We start from the raw sequence: 23,776 nt of genomic DNA on the forward strand, positions 1-23,776 counted from the left end.
AGTAACACATAAAGCATTGGGAGAAAACAAGCCGTTTGTGACAAATAAAAATTATATTTTCATTTTAAATAAATGTAGAACTGTTTTTCTCCCAACGAGCGATATGCTTTTTCTTAACTTTTATATATTACAGGTCTTTCCGGTGACCCCCCCCCCCCAAACAAAGACCCCACCACCAACAAACGTTTACATGCTGTTACTTTTTAAGTATAGGGCTACACGAATTCGTTTTGCCAGGTATCTTCACTTTTTTTGTCTATTTTTCTGACTAAATTATACGTGTACTCCATACATTAGAAAACAGATACCGTGTGCTGTATGTGGTTTCAACTAATTTTGTCAAATCAGGCTTGTTACGTTTTTAAAACCAGTTCAATGTGTACCCCCGCTAACTGCCCGAATACAGCTGGGATAGGCTCCAGCAGGCCCGCGACACTCAACAGGATAAGATTAGAAAATGAATGGATGGATGGATTATAATTATTTTTAATTCCATTCACCGTTATGAAGCTTTCAAAATAAATTTCACACCTTTCTTTAATCAATCAGGACGGCTCATACCAGCGCTGATACGGGTCATCCAAGATAATGCCCACTAAACACTTCTTTGTGCACCTCACATAACGTGTACTGTATACGTACTCGGTAAAGAACTTTAGTTTCATTTTTGTTTTGTTTGCCGTTTTACCCGGGATATCTTCGACCACCGCCCAGCACTTCACCACAGCCATACCGTATGATTTCCACAACTACCCCAAGCACTGGGCACGAAAGCCATTCGTAGACCTCACATAACCGGCGTTTCAAGAGCCAATTAGCCTGCTAAATCAGTTGGACAATGATAAACGGTGCAGAAAATGGATGGATGGACGTTCCCTGAACAGTACCTTACAAACCCACTAGAGGGCCCTATGACCTTATCTTTATTCAAAACATGAGCATGAGCAAAAATATGTAGCTCCCAGAGATTCTTAAATTTGGTCCCTAAACATAACGTAAATCTATCACACGCTGCCTTAATATTGAGATAAACTGTACATCGTACTTGACAGAAGTAAAACACAGTCATCAAAAATCCACCGAAATGGAAAGATTTTACTCTCTGGAGTACACTAAAAACATTACACAATGTATTTAACACTTTTATTAATACAAAACAACAGGATATATAAAGAAAGTTTCACTCTTCTGCCCTGGGGGAGTTCCTATTGCTCAAAATTTCATTAGCTGTGAAAGTGGCATTTTTTTGAAAAAACAAAATAACTCCCTTTGTCCCGTTCTGGCTTCACAAACTAAAAATGCAGTAAAACAAACTAAAAATACACAAAACGACTAATAAAAGTGTTCCCCAATCTCGACCCCCAGCCCCAGCCCAGCCTTTCCTCTAGAAGCGGGTTAAAAAGCTACAAACATAAATAAAGAAAAACACATTTTGCTCGGCTTTTTTCACAATTACACAGCTTGTAGAGTTCATCCAGTGTCCACTTTTCCATCCCGTGATTCTGTAGGTGAGAGCACAAACCCCCCCAAAGATGTAAAAAAACAAACAAAAAAAAAAAAACCAAGACACCGTGACATGACAGCGTGGTGTGTGGGGAGAGGAGTGAAAACAAGGAAAGAAAACTGTGTGTGCGTGTCCGTGTGCAATGGGTTAGGGGTCCTTGGCGGGCAGGCAAGAGGGGGTCTTTAGTCTGTAAAAGTCTCTCCTCACTGTGGGATAGGAACTGTGAGGTCGTATGGGCAGCCAGGAAGTTCATTTTTGGACTGTAGTTAGGTCACCACAGACACAATCTGGTGACATCTAGGTGGTTCTCTCCTCGCCGTCCGTCTCCTGCTTGGTCCGGCGCAGGTTGCTCTTCATTTTTACAAATTCAGGAGTGTTCTCCTGCTCCTCCTCATTCTTCTGTTGCTCCAGCTCCAGCTGCAAAGACACGTACGTTTGATTAAATGCAGGACCAGTGCAACAATTTAACATGCATATTATACAGAAGAGCTTTTCACCATGATGTCATATGCACTTTGGGCTGGAAAAAAAAAACTTAATTGCATCACTGAGCAACCATTGCATATCACTTGAACAAATTGGCTTGAATTACAAAATCGAATGTGTCAAGACGAACCAGTCGAAAAGAAGATGTTATATGGACTGCTGGCTCCAATTTTGATGTCAAAGAGGAAGTTTATTCCAAAATTCCAATTGACTGTAGTTAATATGATCCTTGAGGGAATGGTGAATTATTCGACTTACTTGGTCTCAGATTAAAAGCACAGATGTGCTCTTTTGATGCTGAAATCAATAGCATGCCATCTAAAAACTGGCTTAATGGCATAGTCATAATTTTCATTTAATTTAGAAAAAGGAAGCTTGTATCTGAGTGCTTTTATTTATTGATGATTGGGCTGGGCAATAAGCTTGAAATTTGTATCATGGTAGGGCAGAGTGATAGTTCAATATCAATATGTATCGCCGTATGTTTTTTTTTTTTTTAAATGCCTGGAGTTGTTACCTGCTCCAATTTCTGTTGTCTTTTCATGAGTTCAATCTCCAAGTCGCTCCTCTTCTTGTGTGCCTCCTGCTCTTCCTTCTGAGCCTTGAGGACTTGCTCCCTCTTCCTCTTCTCCATAACCTTCTGGAGTTCTGGTTTATTCTGAGGAGCCAGGCCCCTGTGTGCACAACAAACAAACAAACACAAACCAACCTGTTACCAGCCATTAACAACAACAACACTAAGTACCAATCAAATGATGCGCAGCAGAGGCGCATGACCTCATTCTGCCTTGTGACATGTGCTTTCTCAGTGTGTTGGATTAAAAATAAATCAATGGTTTTCTCGTAAATTTTGATTCTAAGCCAATTGCACCATATTTTTCCGGTCTGCGGACAAGATGGCTGCCAGCACTGGAACTTACTTGAGGGGAAAGATGGATGAAATCATAGCCTGCTTGTCATTACTTTTCCAAATGACGCAGAGACACAAATCAGAAGCAAACGGGTTTGCACATTCTTGGGGTTGGTGGGGTAGGAGGAAGACACTGCACTCTCACACAAGCGTGTGTGCATGCATGCGTGTGCGCACGCACACATACACACGCGCGCACACACACAAACAAAGGATCAAATCTAAATAAGCACTTTTCAAGCTCTGTCAAGATGAAATTTCATTACATTACACACATACATGTTGGTCCATTTACCAATTTTGGCGGGGCGTATGTGACCTTTAAAAGAGACTGATGTTAGCCAGGTCACTAAGAGTGTTCATCGAATAGCTTGGTGTAATAAAAGGTATTCTTTTTACTTCTACTTATATTTCATTTAATTCTAATTCATAACCAATTACTTACATAATGAAAAAAGTTAAATGATGAAGTTGACTGAGTTTGAAAAGATCATGCTTGTGCTGTTAGCGGATCCCGGGGAGGATCACACAACGCCTGGGCGTGTGCTACCGATGTCAAAAAGACTCATCGGGGACAGTTTAGCGTGCGTGCGTGTTTGCGAGTCTTTCTCTCGCAGCGATACCAAATGTGATGATGTCATCCTGCAAAAACTCAGACAAGTTTGTGGGCCGAGGAAGACTGAAGAGAAGCTAAATGTAAATGGATTCGTAGCCTGAAAGGGATTAGCAAAGCTCGATAAAACCCGTTACAACCGACACAAAATCACACACTGATAAGCACTCCTTCGAACCTACAGACACTCTCCTACAAGTCACTCTTAAATACACTCTCACAAGAGTTTCTCACAGGCACTCTCCCACTTCCAAAAACACATTTGCATTCATTGATACACACTCAACTCACAAAAACACCCACTCCAACACTCTCATGCACGCACTCACAAAAAAGCTCACACTCCTACACACGGCCTCACAAAGACTTGCACACATACAAATGCTCTCTCACTCCATCATACGCACTCTCACATACATGAGTCTCTGATATACATATCTGCATTCTCTCATTCACACTAACGCTTGCTCATAAATAAATCGCTCACCCACTTCTATACACTCTCATACACAAGCTCACACACACTGTCAACACTCATACAGTCTCTCTCACACTTACCTCTCTCACACACCCCTCCCACCTACTCTCATACACACCCATGTTCTCCCTCACACCCAGTCTATCATAGACCCCCCTCACCTACCCCACCACACACACAAGATTAAGAGCAGGAGAATGAGTAAGGCTCCTCCAACTTTTCAACACAACCCCCCCTCCACACTCCTTGAGTGTAATAAGAGGCTGTCTTCGTGAGTCTGGGCGCTTTAATTAAATGTATCACCGAGTCTTGAACATTACATAACCGTGCTCACAATGTTCCCAGAAGCTGTGGGAGTTCTTTTTTTCTCCCTCCAACGTGATTACTTGCGTGTGTGTGTGTGTGTGTGTGTGTGTGTGTGTGTGTGTGAGAGAACATTTCCTGGCCATAAGCAGGCAGTTTAAGAGTTGTCTAAGATATGGATGGCCATTTGAGCACGTTCTTTATGGATTATGAGGAAAATCAAACAATTCATTCAAAATTGCTGTTTTGAATGGGCTCACTTTTCACTCTAGTATCGTGCCTTATAGAATAATAGTTGAGAAACGATCACTCAATTACTAGATCATTGCACATACACACACACAATTCCCGTGACAACAATATGGTAAACAACCAAAACACGTGCAAGGAGTCTCATGAAAATGAAACACTGCTCACCTCATCCCATCCATTGCAGGGGCTGGCAATGCATTACCATGTCCAGTCCCCCCCAAAAAAAACCCAACAAATGCATTTTGCCAAGTGCTCAAAAAGACGCTAAAAGAACCAACAGCACTTCATCACAAAGCCACCAAATTACACTTGTCAATTGGTGGAGCAGATCTGTGTATGTGGCACATGCAGCTAAAATACAAATTCCTCCCCCGAAACATCAAAACACTTCACCAAATCAAGTCCATGGAGATCATCAGAAGCTAACGCTGATAACGCTGTGCCAATCTTCGCTTCCGACACAGCAGCTCTGCTTATCTCTTGGCTTTGACATGATAGCGTTTCTGTGTAGTCCAGTCGTTGCTTGAGAATAAGATTTTCCCCGAGCCTAGCAGCCAAGTCATGAATGGAGAAACTCAGCATGGGGATGTAATTATTTTTATTCATCGACTTTTGATGTCACGATCTGGCAAAATTCAGAAAGCCCTGCTCACAGATCTTCTATTCATTCTATATAGTGCTTTCACGCTCACTCCCACCTAAGGACAATTTATAGGAGGAAGCCAGAGTACCCGGAGAAACCCCATGTGAGCACAAGGAGGAATTACAAACTCAAGACTCAAACCCTGAATGTCATAACTGTGTGGGAGACGTGTTTACCACTTATCCACAGGAGGCACAGTGATGGATAAAAAACGGTGTATAATGAATGCGTTTGTGGTTCAGAACGTAATTCACTGAAATTCCCGCCATTGCGGATCCACTAACTGCTTCATCTAAATTCCCGCCATTGCGGATCCACTAACTGCTTCATCTAACTCCCACTCTGACTACCACCTACAAATATTTTCACTTTTCTGTTCCAAAAAACACAGTTGCCATGTAAATAAAACCGTTTCCATCCTGGTTTTTGTGTAAATCTGGAGCAGATCAAGGTCACAGAAGATAATAACAGCGCCTGTTAAAAGACACTTACGACATTCTCCTCCCTAGTGTCTGGACAAACGTTTCCATAATAACAAACCCTTCTGGCCTGGTTATCTTGCTCTGTGGACACCCCTCTAACATTTGTTCAGAAATACATTTGATTTTTTTTTTTTTTTATTGCTCAGCCTGCATGTGCGTGTGTGTGTGTGTGTGTGCGCGCGTGTATACACAGGCAGAGAAAGGCTCTCAGCTACAAACGTTTTGTAATCTTGATTACATAACGTGCCGTTTCATGCAGCAGTCAATCCGTGCATGCATGCATCCGCAGCACCTCCACCCAACCTACCAGCACTCTGATGGGCATGACTAATCTTGTTGAAAAAAAAAAAGTTCCAGTCACCACACATACATTTCAAGCATGCCATGGAATAAAGATTTTCCTTTGTATTTGTAAATAAAGGATCGCAGGTTACTTCCTAGTAGCAGAAAATGATCAACTGAACTGAAACCAATTGGGGAGGGTGTTTTGGGGTTGTGTGTTTTTTTAACCGCAATTTACAGTGAACATTGGATATCCAGGGTTCAACATTCTTGTCATTTGCCAATTGACAGATTTTTAGGTTTGGGAATCCACCCTCCGTTATTTGCTGTAAAACTCATCTATTTGTTGTTTCGGTGCTCTGGCTAGTGCAAAAAAAATTACTTGACGAGTCGTTGCGTTTTCAGTTCCTTGCGGCCATTTTATGAACCATCTGCACACATAATCGCGGCTGGGATTGGTTCCTGTCTCCTACCAATGAATGGGGTTCACTCTACTTCAACAAACTCAAAATTCATTCAACGGACCTGTAGATCCATGGATGTTGTAAAGTGTTTCCAGAGAAGATGATCATTTAGCAAAACCTATCTAATGTCGCACTATCCATTTTAGCATTAGAACAAGTCCGTGCCATTCATCTGACTGACAGAAAAGTCAATTAATGAGCCAGTCACTCAAAGAACAAGTCATATGTATGTGTGAATTCCCCGCATGTCTATTTTTCAATCACCTTCCTTACGTGTTGAAATATATCAATTCTAGATGGCGTTCCGCCTCCCTTGGGAGCAATTTAACTCCTGTGACTTTGAATGTCAATTCAAACTATGATGGTTCGAGAAGACGGCTAATGTTATCATTCCCATTTTGTCAATCACTCTGCATGATCTCGACCTACCTCTGTGGATTCATCTCACACCCTTGACTTCTTTATAACACACTCCTGTGATGTAATATCTGTCGCTATTTATAGCTCTGACACAAAGATGCCAGCCGCTCCGTCCCCCGAGGGAAATGCGGCAGTGCAGATGGGGTGATCTCGTCACGCTGACCACATGACCTGTTTGGCCCTGTGGCGTCGATCCGTGCAAGCTCTTTGCATAACGCATCTGTGACACACTAATGCACCTCAGCTTTTATGTAAGAGTAGCTATGAAGGATGCGTGCGCCTGTGGTTTACATAATACTGCTGCTGGAGGTTGGATGCTGCACTGAAGACAATTAACGAGATGACCCCCCACCCTTCCACCACCACCCACAGCCTGCATCAGGAGGACCATCAGACCAAGGACATCTCATGACGCTTACATTACCTCACTCTCCATCAGTGGAGGTCAGACAAAGGGAACGTGTGAGAGAGGCTTTTTTAAAAGCGCTCAAGTTCCACAGCTGGGATGTGATTGGGCTGAGAATTAAAATAAAATGTCCATCAGCTACTCCTCTTCACTGTAATGCTTAGAATTGAGATTTTTTTTATATGACTCTATGAGAGCTATATTCCTTGAATGGAGTCTATTCATGAGTTTTAAATCGATACACATTTTTTATTAATGAACTTGAGATGATGAATACATAACTTTAGTATTATGAAAGCAGCTTTATGTAGGGAAAGTTTTGCCTTCGGGTTATTGTGCCTACTAGTGAACCAAATTGCAGACCAAAGAGTATTAAAAGGGAAGTCAAGTCAATATTGTTCTTCACAATAATAAATTCTGTGCGCACCTGCTAGTCTAACCACTGCATTTTGATTAATTTAGCATGTTTTGAATATAAATTAATTAGCAAAATCCACTCTCGTTTTTTTTCGATCTCAGGGGGATTTTGATACTTGATGTCGACTGAAAATGACGTCAATGGGCTCCAGTTATGAAATGTATCTGTCTGTGTGGAATGAATATATGCATTACACAGGTGTCCCATATGGAATAGTATTACTGAAATAAATCAACTTCCGATATTCAACATTTTTGATAGCAAAAAAAAAAAAAAAAAATCACACACACAATATGTATATATATATATATATATATATATATATATATATGTATACACACACACAATTATTTTCGATCAATCATTAATTATTAACCAATTCATAAAAATATTCATCAATTAATACCAACACAAATAGTCTTGTCTCAATCATGCTTGAACGCACCTAAACTTCTGATATTGTGTTAAAAGTCCACCTATAGTTTGGTGATTATAAACAATCAAAGACTCAGTCAAAAAAGCACCAATCAGTGAAGCCGCAGTGAGTGAAAACGCTTCGACACATGACACGTTTACCAACCTCTTCTGGTTCATAAGCAGCTCCCTGTGCAGGTCCTGGTGGTTGCGGGAGTTCTTGACCGGGTTGATCAACTTCTTTGGTTTGATGAGCTGATCGCAGTCACCCTCCAGAAAGTCGGGCTCGGCCATGACACTCCTCCCTGGAGACAGCAACAGACCAGGGTCACGCGAATCTGAACGCAGAGACACAAGACCACAGGCCGTCAGTACGAGATGGAACAATTAAATACGGGTGGGAATGGAAATGGACTCTTCACTGTGCTTGCACAATCTAAGAATATCACAGCAGTTTTGAATAACACTATAATTAGGTTTACATAATATTGTGTCCAGTGAACATTTATTCCTTGGGCTGTTTTCATGAAGCCATGCACTGGATTATGATGAATAATGACGATGGACCTTACATAATGTGAGGGAAGAGAACATGTCAATGAAGTACGAGCCACATACAAATTGACAAACGAGATAGACACACGCACTCACTTATTGTCTCCTTTTGCATTACTGGCCACACTGTTTACAAGTCATTTGGTTAATAGTTGATATTTATGAAGCTGGAAAAGCAGGAGTTCCCAGAAGCACACTACATAGAGTGGACAATCCACTACGCAAAGATAACAAATGTAAGCACCTATTATATAAACAAGGAGTCCACCCAGCATCATGAAGTGGTTTGATGCAGACTTCCAATTTCAAACCTGGCTGATATTTGACCATTTTGAACAGGAATGAGGAATTTCACTCAGCATAACATTAAATCACAGTTCATTTAAATTTATTAATCTTTCTATCATACTCGTGTATGAACCATGACACACAAAGCGTTGAGTATACTGTTAAGTGCATAAATGTTACATTTGGCTGGTTGTCTAATACGCTTGTTGAGCAACGTGCACCTGACTCAAGTTCATCTATGAATCAAATGTAAAGTTGAGAATAAACAATAGCACATGTCAAGACATAAACCTTTTCGCAACAGCACCTTGCAATGAAAACATGAACAAGACCCCAAACCACTGAACAAAGTGATTAAAACAATTTTACAAAACAGCTCAGAGCATGAAAATCATTCAAAACAGTGCAATTCAAAAAAGTCAACAATTACTTAACTCACCCTGCAGATGAGGAAAGACGGGATATCTGAACATTGTTGCCATGGCTTCTATTTGGGGTTGTTTGTCAAGAAAAAAAAAATACACAATTGAAAACCAGCAGTCTTGTATCTCTAAATCAGAGCGTTTCTGCTTTGTCCTGCATGCACAGCTGTCTGCATCAAAGCAAAGCCGGTCAGAATTCAACGTCTGTTTTATAGCTGTGCTTGCACACATACACACACTCTGTCGCCCGCCCAGCTTCAACTCCCACCCAACTCTGTTCAATACAGTATACTGCTTTAAAAGAAAACGCAAATATTTTGTCTTTGTGAGGAAATTATTGTCTTTTCCAAATCATTTCTGAATGCCTCTTTTCCAAGAATTCAGCGTAGGATGGGAATGCTTCCTCAAAAACCAACACAAGAACAATGGCATCCCTCCTGAGGGTCCGTGTAGTTGAGGCAACGCGCCACTAGAGGTCGTCGTCCTTGCACAAGCAGCAGGCGCTCATGTCATGTTACATAAAGCTGCCTGGGATAAACATGGCGTGTGATTGGTTGATTTCAGGGGGATACGTTCCACATAAAAGGATGCTGTTGCCTGATGTGCAAATTCATTCATTTGTCACCTTTTAACACACGGTGGTACCTTGATTACACGTTTGATTCTTTCAGTGACCAAGCTTGTAACTCCCTCTACTCTTACATCGAATCAACATTCTCAATTGAAACTGAGATGAATTTATCCATTACAGACTGCAAAAACAACCACTTTTTTGCGTGTGAATGTGTACGTGTGTGTGGGGGTGTGTTTGTAATAAAACATGCTCTTGAGTGTGAGGGGTCAAAACCTGTCTTGACTTTCAATGTGTTGGCAATACTCTCGATGAGACAAGCCGACATTCACACCCTAGTTTTTACAGACAAGGTGCGCGAGGCCCTCTTCCATGCCTACCTGTTGAAAACATACTTGACGAATACACCTGACAAATATTAATGGCCATCGCAGCGAAGAAGTTATTCATGTCTCGGAGTATCTCGGGTGATACTCCAAGACATGTATGCACAAAAATCCAAATAAAACGCAAAACAGTCAAACATTACTCCTGTAATCCTCGCTAAATTAATCATCAGCTCCTCCTCTTCACTGCCATCCTAAAGGGTGTTCAAATTTCGAGCTTCCAGCTGTCACCACCTTTGAATCGCTACGAGTGATTTCTTGTCATTTTTAGGTCGTAGTACTTTATCCCATTCCTCAAATATAACAGTTAAATGTCTTTAGGGCCAGTATGCAGGGATGTGTGTAGACGAGCAGGGGGCTATAAAAGGGGTCGATTAGGGAGTGGGGGCGTCTATGTCTGTGTGCGAGCCCACGCATGCTGTGCACATCAAAGGTGGGTTTTGTTCGTGCCACTAGCAGGGGGCGGAGGCTCTCAAAGGCTGGCAGTGTTGTCAAACTGTCCGTTAGCTTAACACATGTGCTCCGACTTCCTGCGCGGCCCCAGGCTGAGGGGAAGTGACATAGCGAGTTCAAAGGGGTCTTGCAACCTCAAATTGGAGCTCCCCACTTCACTTCTGCCCTTACCGCTGTTGCCTTTAAATATTCTATTTACTGTCACTTCTGGTTCCATTCTGGTTATACAAACGTGCCATATGTTAAAACACCGTAAAAACGGAGTTCAAGATTTTTACACCAGGTACCACTTAAAAAAAACAAACATTTTCTCCAACTACCACCATCATGAGCAACACTAATATGCAGTAGCACAGAAAACATGTTCAGTTAAAAAATGACACAGAGGCTTTAGCTCCTAAAAAGCGTAAAAGTTATTTACAACTGACCCGTACTTTACTGGACTTGAAACAATGTTAAGACACTGTGAAATTTTGGATAGTTTGAACATATGATTCCGCGAATCGCCCAACAAGAGATGATTGATAATCAGGTGGAACTGGGACTGAAATTCCAGTTGTCTCAGAATCGTTCAGATTTTAAAACATCAGTGCAAAGCTTCAATTCCGAGTGAGTCACGCCCTACAGCCCACGTACCACAACTTTTGAGAATCGCTGCCTTATAAAAGCATAGGCAGTCAATAAATAGTTAATGCCCACAAAGACACCGGAATTTTTACGGACTATATTGTAATTTCAATCTGTTTGGTATTTCATCCACATACAAAGAGCTATTGACCATGAAGCAATGTAAACATGTTCCGCACTTTTGCATTGAATATTCCTTTCTCCTCGGGTTGCTTTCGTTGCCAATATGCCTTTCCTGATTTAGATTCACGAAAATGTCCTTAACATTGGAGGTTATGGTGCCACCTGTTGTTTTGAACACACTCTTTTTGGTTTGTAAATAGTATGCCGACTCCTATGGTAATGCTTCTTATGTGCCTCAAAATGATGCTCAACTTGGAGTATGCATTCACCTCCAATGCCATTTTCAGTCGTCACCTTTTTAATCCATTAAAGATGCAAGAGTCTTGGATTATGACACTAAAAGCTCCAGCCACTGGGAAGATAGCCAATTCTTTTGAGTAAAACCTTTTAGCTGCAAAGATTGCTTCAGTGGGCATCCTTAGGATTCATGCCGCATCTCCAACACAACATTGTGAGCTCTCCAAAACAACGCCTCGCGGTTAGCTTCCTTCTATATACTAATGAACTCCACATGATCCCTCCATCTTGCATCAACTGGGGGAAGGTAGCACTGCATTTACAAGCTAATTTTCCAAGCTTGCAAGATAATCTTTTGAAGTACATCTTGTCCAGGAAACATACACAATCAGTTTGATGTTTTATCATTCGGTACCTTACAAAAACTTGGAGACAACCTTGGTCTTCCTTCCATCTCAACACTTCAACAAAATGAGATGCATTTCTCAGGTATTGCGTTTGAAAAATGTTATATACCATTTCATGTTCATCTTTGATCTTGTTGATCTCCTGATCTGTACCGCTCCAATCGCTGGAGAGCTTTTTAGTTTTCCATCTCCAAAATTTGGAAACAGATGTACTGCTCTGTACACCTGTAACTAAGTTGAGAGATGTTTTGAACTTCTGCATCAGATTTAGGGCCAATGATGACGACATTTTTCTGGTCTTATTGCTGCAAGGTTATATAACATTTCCGACACGGCGAATCGCCGTAAGGGTCAACATGGAATCTGTCCCAGCAGACATAAGCGGTGGACTTTACACCGGACAGATCGTGTACAGACTTTATATTTTCACTTTCAACACCCGTATGTGCCTTTGTGTTCTCCCAGTGTACTGCTTTGGGACAACACTCAATACCTACCGGGAATCCCATTACAAGACTTTTGTTTATTGCTCTTGGGAACCAACACACGCTCCCATCCCCAGGCAACACACACAGTAAGACAGAAAAATGCAACGAGCCTTCCAAAAGAAGTCTGTGAACTGTGTCTAGACGAAAAAAAGCTAAGCATTCATAAGGATACTAAATGAAAAGCATTCAAGCATTAAATGAGAGTGAAGTTGGGGGAAAAGAGAGTAAAACTGGGTCAGAGTCACGAGGAAGTGGAAAAGGGAGTGGCCCGAGACACATTTCCACTGTTTACTTGACTCCTTCTTTGCCATCCACCTAGCCTGTACTGACGGACTATCTCAGGTCCTAAAAATCATCACACTTATGAGCATCCAGAAAATGTCCACTATACAAGTGACAGTTTTAGAAAATACAAGAGGAAGCAAATGATTGAATGAGTGAATGGAGAGTGTGGTTGGCAGGCGCAGCGATTGTGCTAACGGATATTACACCAGAGTAGTCTCTCATCACCAACTTCCTTGTTTCACCACCCGCAAAAGAAAAAAACAGTAATTAAAAAAAAAAAAAAAAAAAAAAAAGGAGGATTCCTCTAAAGCAGTGGTGCCTTCAGGCACCACGCGGCCTGGCCTCCAAGGACCACGAGTAGCCTGCAGGCTATTATTCACCAGTGAGTGGATATTGTGACTTTCTAGGAGTGTTGTAGAAGTGAGTGAAAACACTGGCAGAGATGTATAAATTGTTGCATATTTATATTTGTTTCCTACGTGAGGAATAATATTGTCAGTGCTTTCTCATTAATGAATAGCATGATATGAATTCACATAAAAATAACAAGAAAGGTAATTTGGGCAAATGTGTATCACACTCTTCGCCCTTCGGGTTAATTAGTACCTAGCTTTTTTTTCTCCATTTAAATTGAATGCATTACAATTTTCAAAACAATTCAACTTACGAAAAGCCTCTTGGAACCCGTTGTGTTCGCACGTTAGGGACCTCCTAACGTCTCTCTATAAACCTATCTATCTTTTTGAAATGTTTGTTTTAAAACATGTATGTTTTGCTTGAAAGTACATTTTTATCCTGTGTTGCTCAATTCTTGTTATTATTATTATTATTATTATTATTATTTCCTGTGGGAATATAGGTGTGAACACAATGCTGCTGAAATATCAGAGCCTCTCAACTGGTTTGTTGCTCAGACGCAGAACCGACACAGACAGCAAGGAGGTGGAGCAGCAGGCGGTCATCTTCCCCATCTAACCCCTCTTTTCCTGTCCAGGATGGTGATGTGAACGACCGAAGGCCTTTTCAGAGGTTTCAGGGGTAATCTCTTGTCGGCTGGGTGCTGCTGGCCACACCCATTCTGACATCAGCAGGACACGATGTGTTTTCCACAGGACGGCGTATGGAGGTCATGCTTGCTAAGCATATGGGTCGGCATCTTGCAGTTTGTGTGTTTTCTTGAGGCCTAACGAGAAGCTTTACGATCGTTTGGTTTCACATTTAAAGTAATACTTTATTACTATGAACCCCTCACGTACATACAAAATGTGTCACGTTTAAATCATCTTGAAAAAAAATAATAAAATCCAGATTGTCTATTCTACTCACAGATGGGAGGTCCGTCCCTCTGGGGAAATGGCGTCATCAATACCCCTACAGCATCCCCCACACTCCTTTCACCTGTCAAACTCTCTCTTCCCCCCCCCCCCCCATATCCATTTTCTCTCGAACTCTCTCGTCCCACACGTACACGCATTCACAAACACACCCTTATATTACAAGCCGGATGGAACCTGGTACGCGCCCAGCAGCTTGTTTGTTAATGAAGCGAGCATTCAGCCATAAAAAGGAGAGGTCCTAATTAAAGCACAGAGATAGATGGATGGGCTTTTAACTGACAGCTGTAGGGGTGTGGTGGAAGTGGGGGCTTGAGTGTGCTTGAGTGAGAGAGAAAGTGTGACGGATAGAACTGCTTGGGGAGTGGGAGCTAGCGGTAACAATGAGGTCATTTCCTGTATAGGCCATGTTCAGGGCACATGTACGTACACGCGCCACGTCATGACCAACCAAGCAGATAAATCACAGTAGAGTCACGCGGTGACGTGCTCGGACAAATTTACAAACAATGGTACTTCGCTCAGCGTCAGGAGTGGTGCAAATGTCTGCAAAGACAGAAGGAACTAATTGCATAAGGAAAAAAAAAACAATTGGTGAAGTAAGGACGGATGGACATTAGAACAGTGAGGCTCAACTTTTTCCGTTGGGGGCAACATCCAGGAAAAATATCCCATGTGAATTTTAGCAAAAGGTGGACTACACCCTGGAATGGGCGCCGCAGAGCACAAACAAAGACAGACAACAATTCATACTCGCATTCAAACAGTTATTGAGTGGGAGCTGCAGCTATCAAACATTTTAAGAACCAGTTGTTCTAAAGATGATCGCAAATAAAAACAGATTTTGCATTATTGAATGACAATTCCAATAATAAAATATGCATATTAGGTGCAGGTATTATTGATCTCCCCTTGGGAATTGTCATCTTCACATTCTATACTGCAGGATCTGTGACTTTTGAGTGTGTGCAGCTTTAAAAGGCGGGGCCGGGCCAATTGAGTGACGTGTACATCGGCAAATGAGAGTGTAGTTGGCTGTTCAGAGCCAGTCTGCATATCAATTATCAAATTGGAGATATCGGTCTTTTATGCACTCTTTTGTTCTTATTAACTTCTTTCGACACAGTCTGCCGTCACACTAGTCCGTGGGCAAATACCATCACCACGAAGCTTCAAGGGCCGAGATTGTGTTACGGCTTGTATTTTTGGAATCAATTTGAGTTATTCAAATAATCATTGCAGCTCGAAAGAAAAGCCACACTGCCTGCATGGAAGTCGAGCAAGTAAACCTCAACACCGCCAGTGACTTATTAGCTCATGATAACAAATGAATAATAAAACTCATCTTTTTACACATTACACAGAGATTTTTTAACACCAGAAACTGTTGGGAATTATGCTTATTTTGTTCGCCTAAATCTGTTGTCATTCATTATTCCCGGTTAACATCCTCCATCTTGCTGCTGTCCCTGGTTATTGTGCCTCATAGAGAGCCCAAGATTTCAATCAAGAACTCATTCGCAGTTGACCTTAGGTCTCTTTGTCACATATTTTTAGGTCATGTCATAATGTGTGGAGTTTGAAACAAGCAACAAGCCCATTTTGTTTCAAAATGTAGGCAATCATCATGCAGTCATTTGAAGAATACTTTGCGGTAAATACAGTACAGATTACCTGTACGAGCTTCAGTATGAGTACAAGGATGCTTTTCCCTCATCAAATATGGGCGTCTCACTTTTCATCAATAAGATGTTAGAAATCAGTATGAGGGATCTCGCTTAGACCGCCTGCACTGTGTGGTGAAGAAGAATAAGAAACAAGAGAATGGGTTGTTTCTATTCTGTTGTACTTCCTATGCATCCCTCCTCTCCCACTGTGTGATGATGTCACCAGGGAGATGCAGGGTTATGGGAATTTACAACCGGGGTTTTAGGGTCATAAAACCTAAGATGTGCAGTCATGCGAGCACACAAGGCCAGCACAGCGGCAGAGATTGTGAGGCATGTAAGTTTTGTATGCGATATCAAAGGAGCTGTTTTTCCAGCATGTCGCGCTGGCCACTCTACGGCCTTTTTTTTCTGCTCAGCAACATTTTATTTTCTTTTTTGGGGCAGCGTTATGGCCAGGATGAATCATAGCAGTGTTCTGTTGAGTTAACCATAGAAAATAGTCACATGCCTCATAGTCATCAGATAAAAATATTTTTTTCCTTCATCACATTGAAGAACAAAATAACCAGTCACACCCTCACTCTGAGTTTACACGTTTTTTTGAATAATGACTCAAATTCACTAAGGTAGCAATCAAGCAAAAATGTCTGTGCTCGATGCTATGCACAGTGTGTCGACTATTATAATAAAAGAAGATCGGAATGCACGCCAGAAAGTGAGTTGCGTCTTGTTTTTACGTGGGGGTACTCTTTCTCCCTTCGATGCTTCATCTTTTTGAAATTTTACATTTTGAGATTGCGATTGTAATGGTTAAACAAAATGATGAATTGAAACATTAAAAAAGTGACCTTCAAAGTTCCACTTAATTTCTTTTTAGAATGGAGAATTCTGTCGATTAACCCACGATTAATCGAGTAATCCGATTGCCTTATTAAATACAAGCACGTGCATGTGGAGTTTTCAGGTATTTTTTCGTTCACTTGGGGTCGCCATCCTCATGTTCTACTTGCAGACTGAGCACGAAAGGTTTTCAAAGGCGGGACTGGGCATCAGTGAATGGGAGCGTAGAGTTGGCTGGCTGTTATCCGGCTAATATGTTACAAATTTGCTTACTCCATTTTTTGCTTTCTCAACAGTTTGTTTAGTGAAATCGTTTTATGTGCACCGACAGCTGAGTCCACTGACCACTTGCAGGGGCATTACAGTTACATTCCAACTAGCGATGGCTAAGATTGCTACGTTACCTTGTGTTGGCGATTGTAGATATGCTGTTGTGGTGCACGATGCACTTTATATTTCTTGTCAAGTGTAAAAATAAAATTTGGACTTTCTCCGTATTTTACAGACTCTTTCCACCTGAAGGTTAATATTTCATACCAACAAAAGCTCTTTATTTATTTTTCTTTTTGGAAAATGCTGGTACGAAATCAGGCATTCTAGGCTTCAACATTCCCCAAAAAGTTCATAAAATCCTGGAGGAACTGACAGTTATTATTGAAATTGGTCATGCTTGGCCATGATCCAGCCCAGACAGATTTGTTTTGTTTTCCCCACGAAGCCCCAACACGACGGTGTGCTGTTGCCACACGTCCTGCTCTCCGGGGGCTTGAGGCAGATTACAGAATGAATGGGGGTGATTGAAAAGGCAGATATGCCGCATCGAGTCACGCTGTAGGAATGTGATGAACCTACAGAATGATTGTCACACAACTATATGGTTATCCAATCATGTTTTTGGCTGCTTTTGAGTGACAGGAGCACGTGAATGCAAGGGACAGGCACTTTTCTTTCAAAATCCAAACGCTTACTCAAAGCAAAATTTCAATACATGCCCCGAGCGGAGGTGGCGGTGGAGAGGTGGGGGGCAGATGTAGGGTACAATAAGAGGTCACACCTGTCAATGCAAATGACTCTATACCATACCTCTCTGCTGCCTCACAGCTGAGTGTGACACATGTTCCTAGATGTACATACGAAGGCGTGGTTGGGAACAGGTGGACCGCACGTGTACACACACAGTCACGCATACTTCTATTCTATGATGCATCCATTAAGTCTACTGATGTACTTTTTATCACAGTATGGTCCAACTGTGCAGTGAAGCAGAGAGGAAGAGACTACAGAGGGTCATGAGGGTAGCAAAAAAAGGTTTGAGTTGCGCTGTGACCTCCCTGATGGGACAGCAACACTTCCCGCTGTCTCAGCAAGGCAAATAACGTCATCAAGGACTGCACTCATCCTGTTTTCACTTCACTTTGTGTCACCTGTTGACCTCCGGCAGGCGCTACAAGAGCCTCCCCGCACCCCAAAAAATGTTCCCAGCGCCGTAACTACTCAAAACGGTCACATAAACGTCATGAATGCCACTGCGCAAACAATACATGCTGCAAATACTGATGCAATGTGGCGCAATTTGTTCTCTTTTGTCTATATTCACGACAAGGTTGCGGTGTTGTTTCACTTGCCATTTCTGGAATCCTTTAGATACAGCAGGCTGGTTAACAACACTCTTTGTTGGGTGCCAAATTTAGAAGACATTCATTTTCAAATTACAGGGACTTCAAAAGGCCATATTGCCCAGCCCTATTATGGCCTCAGAGTGGTGAACTGTACAGCCCGTAATAGATTTACAAAGGGGATTATTTCTATTTCCATGTCTTCCTGTGGAGTAAAATCTGAACAGTTTGTGTTGGCCATCAGGGGTTCCACTGTACCCCAAAAGGATGAAGCAAGTTACATCCGGCTATGCAGTGTCAAGTCGGGTTTGACACCCCCTAAAAAAGTCTTTGTTAAATCTGTTCTACTTCCACCTTCAAAGCTTTGTGCGCTACTACGCTCATAGCGGGCGGGCGGGGGCTTGGTGTTGGGGGTGGGGTGGGGGGGCGTCACGCCTCCCTCCTCGCTTTGCACTGACTGAGGGGGATCTCCGCTCTTATTGGCTGCACCGGCGCACACCGGGGGGGATTTGGGAGGTTCTCCTTTGTTTACATGCTGGCTGGGAAAACCCAATAACAACTGTTACCTTGGGCAACCAGACGATCCACAGTTATCCACATGAGAGCGCACGCACACAAACCAACACACAAAAGTGGCGATCGAAACAACTGTCTTTGTTCTCTCTGACTCAAGACACTAAATATGGCATCCGTATGATAATTTGGAGTTAGCAAGGCAGACAATTGTTTGACAATTTTATCACGCAGTCAACCGGCCCGCTAAAGTTGGCTTTGGGCAGTAACAGAAAGAAGTGTGTCTGTTCCTACTTGCGTTTAGAATTAGATCATACATCTTGATACTGTACTGGCTAACAAAGATCTTAATCCAATCCAATGCAGCCTCGACACTCAATCTCTCTACACTTCTACCTCTCGGTCTGGAAAGGAGCTCGGACGTTGTCATTCGTCCTCAGGGGCTGCTGCAAAGTGGTCTTGCACAATTATGGATCCATATCATGATTGAAGCCTCACACTGGGCTGGCCCAATCAATTGAGTTCTTTGTGAAAGCCACTTCTCAATAGGTGTGTGTTTCAGCCTTATCTTATCTCATTTCTAAGTGAATCAACATACGGTGCCAAGCAAACAAAAAGAGCCGGCGTGACTAACTTTTACATATTGCACACGCACTGAAAAGTCAATACTTGAATTGTCATATTATAATCTAAAGCCGCAGGGCAAACGTAAACTGAGCCTTTGTCCTGTTATGTCAGGCGTGTTTACTTTGCGCCCTAATAGTTCATTTATAAGGCAAAACAGATTTTACAGACAACAGCAGCGGGCAAAAACACAAAAACAAAGTCAGATTTCAATAAATGGCTGGAGCACGATGTGAATCCAATTTGCTCTTAATCACTTGTGACATTATTGAATATTCATTTTCTGGAAAGTAGGCCATGTCGAGCTTTGATTTGAGGATCATGACAGTATTTGATTAGAAATTTTCCTCAACATACTATCAAAGATAACCTAAGCAAAAATGCAGTTTTAAATGGTGATTTGTTAAAGGGGGGAAAAGATTCAAAGCCCTCCTCTTACCCTTTGTGAAAAAGGACTTATTTTACTTGAAATCATGAATTTACTTTCGCAAATCACACCTCCAGACCTATTCAATCACGAAATCACCTTAAGAGAACCTGTATGACAAAGTGAAGTCAGCCAAAATACCTCAAAAAGCTGCAACAAAAGGCCATGATGCAAATAACATAAAGAACAGATGAGATATAAATGAATTGACACTCTGGAAAGGATAACAAATCATTCCTAAAGCTTTTGGACTGGAACAAATCATGGCCAGGGCCATTTTCCAAAAATTGAGAGAGAGCATGGAACAAGAGTGGCCACCCTACAGAAATGACCCCAACAGCACAGCACCAAATCATCCAGGAGGCCAAAAACAAACCAAGTACAACATGTGAAGAACTGGTGGCCTCCCTACCCTCAGTTTAGTATCCATGACTCAACAGAGAGATAGTGACAGAGCAAAAATTACATCCACGGCAAGTTCCCATGTGAAAACAACTGCTGACAAAAAAATAAAAAGACTTTAAGGGGTCATCTTACTTTTGCAAAACACGTCTGAACAATTACCACGACTTTTCCGAAAATGTTCTATGGACCGACGTCCCAAAAGTTGAACGTTTTGGCAGGTATAATTCTTGTTCCATCTGGGGTAAATGTAACACAGCATTTCAGAAAAAGAACATCATACCACCAGTCCAACATCATGGTGGCACTATGTGGTCTGGGGTTGTTTGCCACTTCAGGACCTGGATGACATTCTGTGATTGATGGAATCATGAGTTCTGCTCTTTATCAGGCCATGTGACCGCAATGTTAAGTAAGTTTGGGTTCTGCAACAGAACAATGACCCAACGATCATTTTTTCTCCCTCAATAAAATCCTTCATTTAAAAAAATATTTTGATTTTAATTAATATTGATCATTTATTTGATTATGGGAAATATTTAAGTGTGACAAACCTGCAAGAAAATTAGAAATCAGGAACGGGGCAAACACTTTTACACACCACTGTACATCACTAATCAATGCAATTCAATGTCTTATAGCTTGCATTGATGATGTATGTCCAATCTATCAGTTATATTGGGAGATATGATGCATTTCTTCTCATCTCAAAATATGCAATCTCATATACTGTATATTTTCCATTTAAACTGACAGTATGCATATAAATACCCACTTGAGCAAAAAACAACAACAAAAAAAAGAGTAATTTGGAATTGTGTCACTTAAACCATGCAGTGCAAATCTAGTGCAAATCTAGCCTAAGGCTATGTTCACACAACAGCTCAATTCAAATTTCTTTGCTTGTATGTGACATGTATGATTTTTGAACAAAGTACAATTCTGATTTTTTTTTTCAAATCCGTCCTGGGCAACTTTCGTATGTGGATATAAATCAGACATGGATCTGATGCGTCAGCTGTATGAACACTCATCCTCACACATCCGACTCATCAAAAGCCAAATACACACTCTGAATGCTGGGGAGACTGCTTGCGAGACGTGACAATCATCTGTGAATCTGCAAAGTTACAGGAACAATGTTGATTTTGTATTGAACTTTGATTTAAGATCACTTGAAAAATGAGGCATTAAGTGGACATTTGTGGTGATAGCAGTGATTCTGCCACGCAGACAGTTCATTCCTTACGCGCTGCAACGACGTGATGTCATCTTCAGTCAATATCTCCTTGAAATGTTGGGAAATGAGGAGATCGAAGAGCATTTATTCCCCAAAATATTTCTACCTCCTCCCGCGTCATTCTTATGTCGGGGGTGTTCCGTTCACATTAGAAGTTGCATTTGTTTTTGCAGCGTGGAAGAGTACATAGAAAGGTTGGCTCAAACAAAAAAATCTGAATTGGGCATGGCGCCCTGCAGTGTGAATGTAGCCTAAGACACCGGGGGAAATGGTTTAAATTGTGAGAAGACTGCATAAAATGTCTCCTTTAAGGTGAAGTCCTGAAGGGTCATTCTTGAAAGCAGCTCACGACGTCACTTTCAAAGAACTACAAGGCATTCTTTGAAATGCACCAACAACAAGGCCTGAGCACAAAACTCAACAATCTCTCAAGTAGTGTAAGTCTTGAGGATCAGCACATTCTGCTGACGCACACACTTTTCACCCACACAGACCGGCAGGACTGTTTTCAAGTAATACCATCAAATATATATACACATCAAATATATACACACACACACACACACAAACATGCAGTCAACCCTCATGGACACACAACCAAATCCTTATCCAAATACCGAGCTTCTTCTAGGTCAAAATACATACTGCCAACTCGGTAATGATATATCCCGAGAGATGACCCAGAACCACTAATGGACATGTAGGCCCGTCAAGAACGGCAAACCAGTGTATTTCATTCACAGTGAAATTCCTTCGAGCACAACAACCATATGAGCATTCCAGTTGTAACGTTCGCAACAAAAACACGCCTGACAGCATCCACCCTTATGGGAAACAAGAGACGGAAAGAAAAGAGAGGGGAGGGGGTTCAAAGATCAGAAAACAGATGTAAATCCTTTAGCAAACGCAACTGCAAATGGCTAACACATGTTAGGGCGCCTTCAACTCGCAGATCGCTAGGACAGCTCCTCGACTGCACAGGACAAGGGCAGGACAGGACACCGGCTGTCACTCGTGGCTGTCACACCTGACCACCTCAGAAAGTTGGCTAAAGTTGCGCTTTCACCGCTACTTGGATTAGGCCATCTTTGAAACACTGTCCAATTTGACCCCAAATGTTTGCATAACTCATTTTGGTTAAAGTTTGACTAAAATGTGAGTATACCTTAACAGATTTCTTGCAACATATACTTGCTTTATACTGTTGGCCTGATGACAGCACAATGTGCAATGCACTCATACCCATTCGTTGAGTTGTCTTTAACTCGAAAGAAAATCTTCAATCTAGAACATCACCGTGAATCATAGACGTCTGCACGTGTCATCGTTTAATGTACGAAACAAAGGCTGTGAAAGGCACGCTAAGATCAAGAGTACGTTGTTGAAGTAAACGATTTCGATCAATTTAAATGTCGCAAAGTGAGACAAGTGACGAAAGTATACAAACGTACGATTGTAGTGTGCGTGTATGTGTGTGTGTGTGCGTGTATGTGTGTGTGCGCGTGTGTGTGTGTAAACTACACGTCACGGTACATCTCCTGTCCCGTTCGCTTACTATAACGCCACAGCACAAGGACAACAAGAGTTTGCATTTTGAAATTTGCCTTCATTTTTCCCGCGTCTTGTTTTACTCGTGTGTGGTATGCTACACTAAATGACCTCCCCGCGTCCCCCACACAAAAACACCAACCCTTGACGCTCAATCACAATCGGGCTGCTTTTGTTACAGGACGCTCATGAACGCAACCTCAAACCAGCACGAGACCCAGACATGCACGCACACACACATTCAGAGACACACACTCACCACAAAGTCAAATGGCGTCACCACTGCTTCCAGCTGTGTACAAAAAAAAAAGTGGTGAAACGGTCAAAAAGAGCGCATCTCACGGTCACCGGTTGGCTTCGAGGTGTGTCTTCGTCTTTTGGAAACTGCTCAAACGGTCCATACGCACACTCCGCCGGGAACCACAAGATATGTAAATTTCAAAACTATGGGAGGGGCTGAGTGACGTCACAAGAGGGCCTCCCCTTTCTCTCGAGACTCTTCACACAGAAGTGGGATGTAACCAACTACGCGATTCGTTATTTTTCAACTATCCACCTCACTTGATTGTTTTTTTTTAACTTTTAACAGCGATTTGTGCGTTGAATTCCTTATTTAATTAAAATAAGCTGATATGACAACACATT

The 23,776-nt window shown here is 41.8% G+C and overlaps 1 protein-coding gene across 4 annotated transcripts; it reads right to left on the reverse strand.

Moving 5' to 3' along the window:
* Positions 1-1,129: 1,129 nt before the first annotated feature.
* Positions 1,130-23,550, reverse strand: fam107b (family with sequence similarity 107 member B). 4 transcript variants are annotated; one of them, XM_086109612.1, is made up of 4 exons: positions 23,391-23,550; positions 8,242-8,380; positions 2,508-2,664; positions 1,130-1,921 (listed from the first exon to the last, which is right to left on the reverse strand). In XM_086109612.1, the coding sequence occupies exons 2-4, from the start codon at positions 8,367-8,369 to the stop codon at positions 1,802-1,804; spliced, it is 405 nt and encodes a 134-aa protein (XP_085965738.1). In that variant the 5' UTR covers positions 8,370-8,380; positions 23,391-23,550; the 3' UTR covers positions 1,130-1,801. The 4 variants fall into 4 exon arrangements, with proteins under 4 accessions (XP_085965738.1, XP_085965737.1, XP_085965735.1 ...); XM_086109611.1 differs by having other exon boundaries at positions 8,242-8,413; XM_086109609.1 differs by lacking the exon at positions 23,391-23,550 and adding an exon at positions 9,358-9,559.
* Between the last annotated feature and the right edge of the window lie 226 nt (positions 23,551-23,776).

This window comes from Hippocampus guttulatus, chromosome 4 (assembly GCF_054856545.1).
Source record: "Hippocampus guttulatus isolate MCC_2025c chromosome 4, RoL_Hgut_1.0, whole genome shotgun sequence".
Lineage (NCBI taxonomy): Eukaryota > Metazoa > Chordata > Actinopteri > Syngnathiformes > Syngnathidae > Hippocampus > Hippocampus guttulatus.